The sequence below is a fragment of the Carassius auratus genome, unplaced genomic scaffold, assembly GCF_003368295.1.
Source record: "Carassius auratus strain Wakin unplaced genomic scaffold, ASM336829v1 scaf_tig00010637, whole genome shotgun sequence".
Taxonomy (NCBI): Eukaryota; Metazoa; Chordata; class Actinopteri; order Cypriniformes; family Cyprinidae; genus Carassius; species Carassius auratus.
The window spans coordinates 26,935-37,825 of NW_020524136.1; the positions used below are offsets into that span (position 1 = coordinate 26,935).

General features: G+C 39.0%; 1 protein-coding gene and 1 pseudogene across 1 annotated transcript in view; one reads left to right on the plus strand and one right to left on the minus strand.

Annotated features, from left to right (window-relative positions):
- Window positions 1-7,605, plus strand: part of LOC113072808 (tyrosine-protein kinase yes-like) — a 31,249-nt gene extending 23,644 nt beyond the window's left edge. Inside the window, 5 exon segments of the mRNA XM_026245784.1 lie at window positions 659-735; window positions 1,390-1,543; window positions 2,692-2,823; window positions 5,444-5,607; window positions 5,609-7,605. Of these exon segments, the coding sequence (XP_026101569.1) occupies window positions 659-735; window positions 1,390-1,543; window positions 2,692-2,823; window positions 5,444-5,607; window positions 5,609-5,653 (572 nt within the window). The 3' untranslated portion in view covers window positions 5,654-7,605.
- A 1,215-nt stretch (window positions 7,606-8,820) lies between these two features.
- LOC113072810 (clusterin-like protein 1) lies at window positions 8,821-10,750 on the minus strand (annotated as a pseudogene).
- Between the last annotated feature and the right edge of the window lie 141 nt (window positions 10,751-10,891).

Here is a 10,891-nt window from a genome sequence, read left to right on the forward strand (position 1 = left end):
TTCAGCAGAATGTACATAACCTACTACTAAAAAAAAATCTAACTTTTTTTTAAAGGTTTAATCACACAACATTTCTTCCATATTTTATTTGTAATAGTAAATCCTCTTTGTTTACCAAAAAGTTAAGTTAATTTTCAATAATTAAAAGATAAATTAAATTAATGTTTTATGTGTTTAATGTTTAATCTGCATCTCAGAAAATGCTTTATTTAAAACACCAAGTGAATGGCACTTAAATGCACTTAATTCATCTGTCGACTTTATTGTCATTGTTCACAGTACAAGTACAGATAGAGAAACAATGGGTAATAATAAAATCTTTATTTTTGATGCATGCATTGCATTCTATGCGTTTAAAAAAGGAAACTTAGTTGTTAATTTGATGAGACCCAGGAGTCTTATTTTCTCTTGCATAATTAATATTGCACTTGAAGCAAAAACACATTTTATCCAATTACTCGATTAATCGATGGAATTTTTGGTAGAATACTCGATTACTTAAATATTCGATAGCTACAGCCCTAATTACAATATTATTACACATCATCATATATTTAAGATTAGTGTGGTTCATATCATGTTTTTGATCCACTTTTAAACACTCAAGTTAAAATGTACATTTTGAAAAACTGCTTCACTTTGTGCGTCTGACTTTTAGGGAGTTTGCTGGATTTCTTGAAGGAGGGTGAAGGCAAGTACCTCAAGCTGCCCCAGCTGGTAGACATGGCTGCCCAGGTAAGAGAAAAAACCAAACATGATCCACTGTTAACCAGCCAGTTTTGTTTTCCTTTTCCAAGCATGTCAAAGTGAACCTGAACGAGTGGCATCTCCCAGAGTGGCAGGGTTTCTGTTTCAGCCTCCATCTGGCTGTCATATTTATTTAATATCTGATATGACATCCTGCTGCCTGTGGGTCTCTCCCAGGCACTATGATCCTCATTTCCCGCCTAATGCCTGGAGCACTTAACCGCCACTCCTATGGGGCCACTTTACTTTAATGTGCCTACTCAATTCTGCTCTGTTCACTTAAAAAGCTCACTGTTGCTCTCTCACGTTCTTCTTTCCTTCTGCTCTCTCTCTCTCTCTCTCTCTGGGCTCCCATCGCTGCTGCATTGCTTGGCTGAGGCTTCAGTCTCCCTCTCACATCTCCGCTTATAAAAACCTTTTGGACAGTTTTGCTGTCTCAGATTGTTTGTTAAATTCCCTTAATAATTTTCTGTCTGTGTAGATGTTGCCCATAAACCGCTATATGGATGTTGGTTAAACCGTAGCTTTTTAAGAGCTGAAACTTCGATCATGTGCCACCTCAACTGAACCCATAAATGGTTCCACGACATGTTGGCTTTTGTAAGAGCTTCTGGAGGCTTGATTTCCTGTCATCTTGTCTAGATTGCAGATGGCATGGCCTTCATCGAGAGGATGAACTACATCCACAGAGACCTGAGGGCTGCTAACATCCTGGTGGGAGACAATCTGGTCTGCAAGATCGCCGACTTTGGCCTGGCTAGACTGATTGAAGACAACGAATACACTGCTAGACAAGGTACGTGGACGGAAATGCAATATTAACACATTCGATAATTAGGTCTGAAGCGATAATTACTTAATTGCCTGGTCATGCTTTGTGGTATTAGAAATAAATCATGATTATTATCCACATTAAATTCCAGTCACATACTTCCATCCGACTAAGGGAATTTTAAGTGAATGTAGGCGGTTTTTAGCCTCTCTTTCCGGTGCAGTAGTGCGTTATGTGAGCAGTGCATTCTAATGTTATAATATTGTAAAAAAATACATATATTATTTTATGACTAGAATAATATTCCACTCAGGTTGTGAATGGTGAGTGGATGAAGAATTTTTTCTTAAGGGTAGTCCACTCCTGAAGAATTAAGCAAAATTATGTATTTTATTCAATAATTATATGATTAATATAAAACCAAAGCATCGATTATAAAATGAGGCAAAGAGGAAATTGTCTAACAAAATATGCATGGTGAAATATGTAACTCATAATCTTTTGTCTGCAACAAAGCTGTTGTGCTGGAAATTACAAGGCAGTCAGCATCTAATCATGCATAATTATCTCACTTACTTTCTGAATCCATCATCTCCCAGAATGCACTGTGATTGTGTACAACATGATGACTTGTCATTACCTACATAAATGGTGAACGATGATTTTTCCCTGCAGGGATTCTTGAGTGCCCAAAGGCTTCTGGGCTGTAAAGAAAATGGTACATCACATTCTACAATCTTATGCTTTGTATATGCTACTGCGTTTGTAGATGTTTCACTGATGATCTTTAAAGATCAATGAATCAGTGTCTTTCAGTTTCTCATGTTCCCTGTTTTGACACTTCCTTGGTTATTATCGACTGACTAATTAATAAACTCACCAGTCAGAACACTTTAGATCAGCACATAAAATGCAAACACAGTGAGCTTTAATGACTAAGGTACAAATCCGGCTTATGTTGTGTATGTTGCTGAAACAATGAACACCGCATCAATGGGATGATATGACCAAAAAAAAAAAATGAATTTCATTTTTTTTTTACTATTCAGAAGCATTAAGTTCAGTAAGGTAGAGGTCTACAGGATGTTTTAAAATGCTGACATTTGCTTTGCTTTTGTAAGAGCCATTGACTACTGCAGTAATTTAGAAAATATGTGCCATTGTTCCTTCAGGAGCCAAGTTTCCCATTAAGTGGACTGCACCAGAAGCAGCGCTGTATGGCCGATTCACCATCAAATCTGACGTCTGGTCCTTCGGTATCCTGCTGACAGAGCTTGTGACCAAGGGTAGAGTGCCATATCCTGGTGAGAAAAATGATATTTGATTTAGCAGAAAATCTGTTTTTTTTTTTTTGTTTTTTTTTTTTTTTTTCTCACAGTCTTCAATTTAGGATAATTACATTCCACACAGTTTGAGATATACTTCCATGCATATTTAAAAGTGTAGTTGACACACAAAAACATAATCGCCCTCATGTTGTTTAAAACCTGTAAACTTTGTTTAATCTTTGAAAACAATATTTTTCATGAAACCTGAGCATGTTCTGCTCATCCTTTGACAGTGCATGTAACCAATGCACCAAATGTAACCAAAACTTAGAAAATCCAAGGTCATAAAGAAATCATAAAAGGATTCCATATAAATTGAGTGGTTTAATCCAAGTCTTGTGAAGAGGTATTGATAAACACAATTAATTTAGTTTTTTTTTTTACTTTTAAACAATGATCAATGCACATGCACAGAGCACACATGTGGTAAACACAGAAGCGCAGTCGTGTGTGCGTGATGCACAAGAACAAATGAGGTATGCTTTAGCGTGACGTGTATATATTTAGTATGTGAAGAAATACATCAATTAAATCTGTTCATCATATAAAGCAATTGCATTTCATCACTGGGAGACTGGGATTAAACTACTTCATTCATCTGGATTTATTTTACAACAACTTTATGACCTTTTTGTGTCAGTTTTGCCAACTCTGGATGGAGGGACAGAAACTTCTCAGGTTTTATCATTGTATTTCGAAGATTAACCAAATGGGGTGAGTAAATGATAAACAGAAATCTCATTTCTGGGTGATCTACCCCTTTAATATCATGCACAACCAGTGAGACACACCTGAACCAGCTAATCATGGTTTTCAGGTTTACTCAGAAAATCACAGGCAGGTGTGTTCAACAGACCTGCAGGTAGGTAGATAGGTCTCCAAACCGAGAGGTGCAGATTCCACTGTGCCCCCTACTGGAGCAGAGAGGGACTGCTGTGTGTGTTATTACTACTCCGAAGGAGCCATCTGGCTTAGGCGGGCATGAAGGACTGACTGGGCACCAGTTCTTATTTACCACCATCTGTCTGTTCTTTTCCTGCACCCGTCCCTCACACAGCCCCAGTCTGTCATTTGTAGTGCTCACCTAAAGCCTCTCACTGATGCTGCACATCACAAACCCAGTTAGGCTTTCATCAATCATTCAGTCGTACACTATTAGACTCAGTCCATTATTGATTGGCATCTGCTTCCATGCAGAGCCCTAGAAGAAGCTGGATTAATGCAGCAACTTCACTCAAGTGCCGGCAATGTGGCTTAGTGGTTAATGAACTGGGCTGGTTGCCAAAAACTTGTAGGTTTGAACCCCAGTAAAAGAGATCCTTAAACTTTTAACTTTCAGTTTTTAACTTTGAGCAGATGCACTTTGGAATGTGTACACTGTTCGGCTGAACATGTTTGAATTGTTTCATAGTGCAAATACTGGAGTCAAGTTTATGGAGAGTGTTTATTATCTGTAATATATGACAGTGCTTTGCCTTAAAGGGATAGTTCACCCAAAAATAAAAAAAATGTGTGATTAATTACTCACCCTCATGTTGTTCCAAAACCCTTGTTCATCTAAGGAACACATATTACAATATTTTGATGAAATCCAAAAGCTTTCTGACCCTTCATAGACAGCAACACAACTTTAATGTTCCCAGGTCCAGGAACATAGCAAGGAAATCTGTCAAATAGTCCATGTGACATAAGGGGTTCAAGCGTAATTTTACAAAGCTACGAGAATAGCAAAATTATACAAAAATATAATGCTTTCAATGTATCATGATGTATGCGCTTGCTTTGCATCATGTAAACAATGCATGCGCATGGTGCTTACGTAACAATGTGTCAGCTTCGCATGCATCGTTTACATGATGCAGAAGCTAGAGTATGCCTCGTGATACTCTGTTTACAATGGCGGCATATTGCAAGAGACTTGATGAGGAGGTGAAGTGTTGTTAAATAAAGTCATTATTTTTGTTTTGTTTGTACACAAAGTATTCTCGTAGCGTTTCTGGACCTGAGAACTTTACAGTTGTCTCTTGCTCTCTATGAAGGACCAGGGGAGAGGTCTCAGATTGCATCTGAAATATCCAAATTTGTGTTCTGATTATGAACAAAGGTTTCTTACAGGTTTGGAACAACATGAGGGTGAGTAATTAATGACCACATTTTTATTTTTTTGGTGAACTATACCATAGCATTTCCATCCAAGGCACAACAGGAAGTCCAGCAGCTTTTTAACTTCCCACGTAACATAAGATTTATTGATTCGAGTTTAGCACACATAAGACTTATTGTTGTGAGTCATTATGCAAGCGAGTGTAAATGAAAGTAGGCTGAACTCAAAAAGGTCACTCTGTGTTTCTCGCATGCATAAAGAATCCTTCCTCTGAGAGCGCTCTCGGATACAGTCGGCCCACTGATTTACACTTCCTGTCCTCTCACGTAGCACCAGACTGTCTGTCCCCTCTGTCCTCGACACTCCTGTTCTCTGTGGGTTCCAAGCGAAGTGTCCGCTGTAATTACACACCCCTCACATCCTGTCTGAGACAGTCTGGCCGCTTAACAGGGGGCGGTTGCACAAACTGACTTGGTATCAACTGTTTTTCAGGCATGGTGAACCGAGAGGTGTTGGAGCAGGTGGAGCGGGGCTACAGGATGCCGTGTCCTCAAGGCTGCCCGGAGTCGCTGCACGAAATGATGCAGCTCTGCTGGAAGAAGGAGCCAGACGAGCGGCCCACTTTTGAATACCTCCAGTCCTTCCTGGAGGACTACTTTCACCGCCACTGAGCCACAGTACCAGCCCGGAGACAACCTGTAGAGACCTTCTACGGGGCCCAGAGACTCACCACCACGTGCTAATAAGCCACCGGGACGGTTCCCAAACCCATTGTGGCACCTCCTCCCTACAGCTCCCCTGCAAACTTGTCCTTACAGAGATGTTTTTGTTTCTACCTTTTCCCCAGAGAGTCAAACTTAAAAATTCAATTAGTGCATCTAAAACATATACTTCACTGCAGATACAGGCTTTTCTCTGCCTGAGGATGTGTGTGTGGCGGAGTTGACGAGGGTGTGTGCATGAGCGGGTTTGGAGCGGGACCACGTCACACTCCCAGAGCTCTGCTGGGTGATTCCCTGCATTGCAGACAGAGGGAGCTGTGAAACAAGCGATGAGTTTAGTGCTGAAGGCTGCTTAACAGTTGCACAAAATCAGCTTTTTCTTTATCTTTGTTTGTCCCTCCCTTTTTTTTTTCCACCTGAACGCTAAATCTTATTGTAAAATCAGTTTTTATTATTTTAAAGCCAATCCCCCCCCCTTTTTTTTTAAGTAGTTGTGAGTAGTTTATTAAAAGTGACCAATAACTGTGGTTGAATCGGTTGGCGCTACCAGTGACAGTGCCATTGCTGGGACAGGGAAGTGAAAGTCAAAGAAGGACAGAGAATGAGACGCATGAGGGCATTAGCCGTTCTGAATGTATGGGAGATGGGGTTTAAGACATCAGCTACAGGGGCAGAATTAGTTTTTCTCTAAACGCTTTTATAGCAAATCATGATTTTTTTCTTCTTCTAATAAGTACCTTAATTTCAGTTTCAATCAATCTCAGTCCCTATGAGAGCTTGAAATCATATCCTGAGAGATGATTCATATTGGAAAGCCTTCGCAAAAACATTTCTGATGACTGATCACCATTTCAGCCAGCTGCTAATTTTCAAGCAAAAAGTAATTATTATAAATCATATTTTTGTCTCAAGGGTAATTAAGCAGAGACCTTTAATTTAACAAAACACTAGACCTGACCAGTCCAAACGTTATTCCTCATGCTGCTGTTGAGACCCGACAGGTCGCAATATCACAACAGCAATGCCCGGGTTGCCTTTTTCTACGCACATCAGCACCCACACTGCCAGGTTTGTGTTTTTTGTGCCAACACATTTGTAGTGTTGCCAACCTCTTGGTACAAATTCATTGTTTTCTCATGTACACTCCAATAAATGAACCACAGAGATTATTGATCTTTCACAGAGGATTGCATACATTAATATTTCAGTATATTTCAAGAGAGCCATGGTTTCTTCATCTTGACATATGAATGTGAACTTGCTCAAATTATTTCACACCGATCTTTGTTTTTTGACCAGGAATAAGAATTACAAAGCCTTTTTAACTCCATGATGTAACACGTTTGCTGCTGGTGGAGTTGCTATATTTCCTGTTAAGGCGTCACTGTGAAATATTCAGGTACTAAAGATCGAGAACATTTACCAACCAAAGTTTGATGGAGTCAGTAAAATTTGCCTCTCTATCCTGAGCGCATTGAAAAAAAAAAAAAAAAAAAAGATGTGATTGTTTCCCTTGATCTGTTAAAATGGTACAAGTCTAATGTAGAGGGGAAATTAGACCTCATCATAAAAGCGTTACAATTTTTTGCACCACTATTAAAGATTTAGTCTTAAGGTTTGGTCATGTACTGTCTGTAATGGTTTCATTTTATCCATGACAAGAAATTGAATGCACTTGGGATGAATCAGACCGATATCGTTTGGAGGGCTAATTTGTTGGTTTCTTCTCCCTTTTTGTCGTGTAGCTTTTCATGAATAGCGAGAGGCCTCCTTTTTGTCCTTCCTGTATGCGAGCCCTTTGTCCTAGGGACTTTGTTGTCTCCTCCTGTATCCAGGACATCCATCTCTCCCATCACCACATCCTGTTTTAAAAGGGCTACAGGCTAGTTTGTGCAAAACTCTGTTATTGATTTTTGTTCATGTCAAAAAAAAGAAAGGAAGGAAATACTCTAATGTAAGGTGAGGGTCTCCGCTTCAGAGTTTGATGAGGATGTTTGTTGTGAAAAAATGGTAATAATTACTAATCTGAAGAATTTGTACAGTGAAAAATAAAGTTTTACGTAATGCTTTTAACTCCATGTGGTTATGTGTAAATCGTGTGTTTGTGTTCAGACTTTAAAACTGGAACTCTAAAGTTTAGGTAGATGGCATTGGGACTGAACAGAAACATGGGGGGGGGTGCATAATCTGAATTTGGATCTTGCGATATCAATGCATGTTTCACAATGTGGCAAGTTTATCTCAATTACATTTTTTACTCTGAGACAGAAGCAAGGTTCCATGGAAACGTGCTCAAGAATTAAATTAAACATTTATAATGCTTTATAGTTTTTAGATTTCCCAGAGTGAATGCATAGAGGCCAACTGATGTAATAAACAAGAAAATGGTTTTGCGCAGATGTCTTGCAGATTATATACATCATGCCTTAAAAAAAAACAAGAACACTGTTAGACTAGTCAGAGGTGAGCATTAAATCCAGTGCCATTATTTTAAAATATTAACCCAGTAGCGTCTGAAATAGAATTTTTTTTTTTTTTTTTTTTTTAAATGCTTTATTGAACATTTTTTTATATATATATATATATACATAAATCTTTATAGGGCCATATAGTATGAAGGCTATGCTAACTGGGCAAAACACATCAAATACAGGACACTGATGATTAAGAGATATTACTAATAAACGTTCCTCAAAAGCCTGTTGTATGATGGATGCATGCATTTTAACACTATTTTTCTTTAGTATAGAAAATTAAAATTAAGTTGATTCAGTTCAGTAAATGAGTATATTGAGAAACTTAAATTCTCAGTTACTTCATAGAAGATTCATAGATTTTTGAAAAACATTTTTTACAGTTATATTTGGGCCTTTTCTTGCAACAAAAAAAGTATGAACTATCAACAGGTTTCATCAATGTTTTTGTCATTTTTATATTTCAGAGCCTTAAAAATTAATGTATCAAATATTGATGCAGCAAGCTTTATAGGGTTAATAATTGGAAATCCTTTTAAGCATGGCACCACAATTGGCTCCCTCAGTCCCTGGTTAAGAAGCCCTGATTTATGTGATTAAACTGTGGGTGAACTGTGTGCTGATGAGTGTGAACTATTCTGACATTTCATGATGTGACTAATTGGAAAGCGTCTCACCTGGCCATCTGCTTGTACATGCCCAAAACCTCCTGTGCCACATGCTGGATGAAGGCAGGTTCCTGTAGCCTGAGACCCGAAGGAACGGTCAGGGTGAGAGTGTGGCGGGGTTGAGAATATTCACTTCCACCATAATATCTGCTGCTGGGGTGTTGTCGCCCTCCTCAGTCTGTGCCACAACCTTGTTTTTTGGGTTCAATAGATTAGTATCTGGTTTTTCCACTGAATCTTACCACCACTGTTGCTTTCCTTCTCACCTACTGAAATACCATGCTACATGTCCCAAAATAGCACAGTATGACAAAAAAAAAAAAAAGTGTAATATGATATTTTCTTGGTAGTGGCTCACCGTGGCAATACTAAAGATGCTCTCAGGAGTGGTGTTGTCATTGGCAAGCTCAGTCACAAAACCAAAGTCAGAGGCCATGTGCTGAGCCAGCTGATGGTGTCATCAGTGTGATGTCATTACACAACGCCCACACCTCTCACATGCTGCCTGGACGCTTCCAACAGCTGAGAGGCTTCATCAACTCGATGTGTAGTTCTCTTACATTTGGGCATTCTATGAATCAAACAATAAGGACTTGAATGATCAGTATCACTGATTAAGAGTTTCTAAAGGGACCGCTCTAGAATGTGTTGCTTCTTAAGAATAACCCTGAACTATATAACAATACACATATTAGCAGATCAGAAAATGACCGACGGTAATGTCTGACTTGTTCTAAGCATGAGCGTATTCTTTCATTAAATAATGGTTACCCATAATTATGTCAATATTTACTTAAATGTGAACTGTTTTTTAATGACTTTTTATTCAAACTTTGTCATTGTGACAAACTGACAGTGCCTATTCTGACATTCATTGTATTGCTATAATAGTGTATATTTACTTTAACAAGTAGATGGTATGTAGATGAGGGACAGGACTGTAAAATAAAGTGCTATCAAATTTCTTTTTTGGCTGACACATATTTGTCAAGATAAAGCACCTTTCTCCTCCTTTGTCTTCTCCATAGCATCATGAATTTCACTGAAGGCTTGTGTGAACTGCGGCCTCAAACTCCTCCCAACACACTTCTAACAAAATCAAGAAGCAACATCTCCAGTCCCACACCTTCCCAGAAAGGCAGAATCCAGAGCTTTGTTGGCAGGCTTGAGCACCAGCTCGCTCTCTTTATCTCCTGAAGCTCGCCTTCATAGGGCCTGGTCCAGCTCATGGTGGAAGTGGAGACTGTGATTGACCAGGCTTCCCATTGTGGTGAGCAGGTTGCTGAAGGAGTCCTCAATCCTCACCACCTCCAGTCAGGATTCTCTGCGCTCTGGTTCAGCACAACCTCATCCTGAGCATCACAAGGGCCCAAGCGAGAGCTCAGCCTTTGGAAGAAGTTCTGTAGCTGTTGAGAACAGAAAAATACATGATACAAATTTGGTATTTTGATTCTGTTAATAGCTATCTCTATAGCTGAATGGCAAAGGTGGATGAGAATTCTGTACTTTATTGTTAAAGGTAGCAAATCGACGGCGGCAGGTGTTGATATAGAAGTTCTTACAAGTGTCCTCAAGACAAGGTCTACATTCCTCCCAGTAGGACTTGAGAGACTCCCTACACTGCTGTTCGGCTTAGTTCAGCTCTTTCTACGTCCTGTGCGATCTCTGCTGCCCCCCTGGTGGTGCAAGAAGACAAAGACAGGTTTTGAACATTTAAATCAAAATGGTACTTCATTTTATGTTGAGAAGTTTTTTTATTTAATTTTTTTTTTTTTTTTTTTTTTTTTAACACAACTAGAAAAAACTTTATTTTGGTTTTTTTAAACAATTCCACTTATATTGACTGACCTTTTTCTTCTTCCCGCTGTGCCTGAGGGATTTCATGAGGTTTGAATGTTTCCCTTCGTTTCTGGCCATCACCTCCTTTACTTGTTTGATCCCAATGGTTTAGAGCCTTTATTTAAAAGTTTTTTGAAAGATAATTTTTCTTTTCTCTTGGTTTTTGTCCCCAGTCAGTCTAATAGTTTTGATCATGGGAAAGAGCGAGCAGTAACAGCTGTGAGTAACCACTGAGTG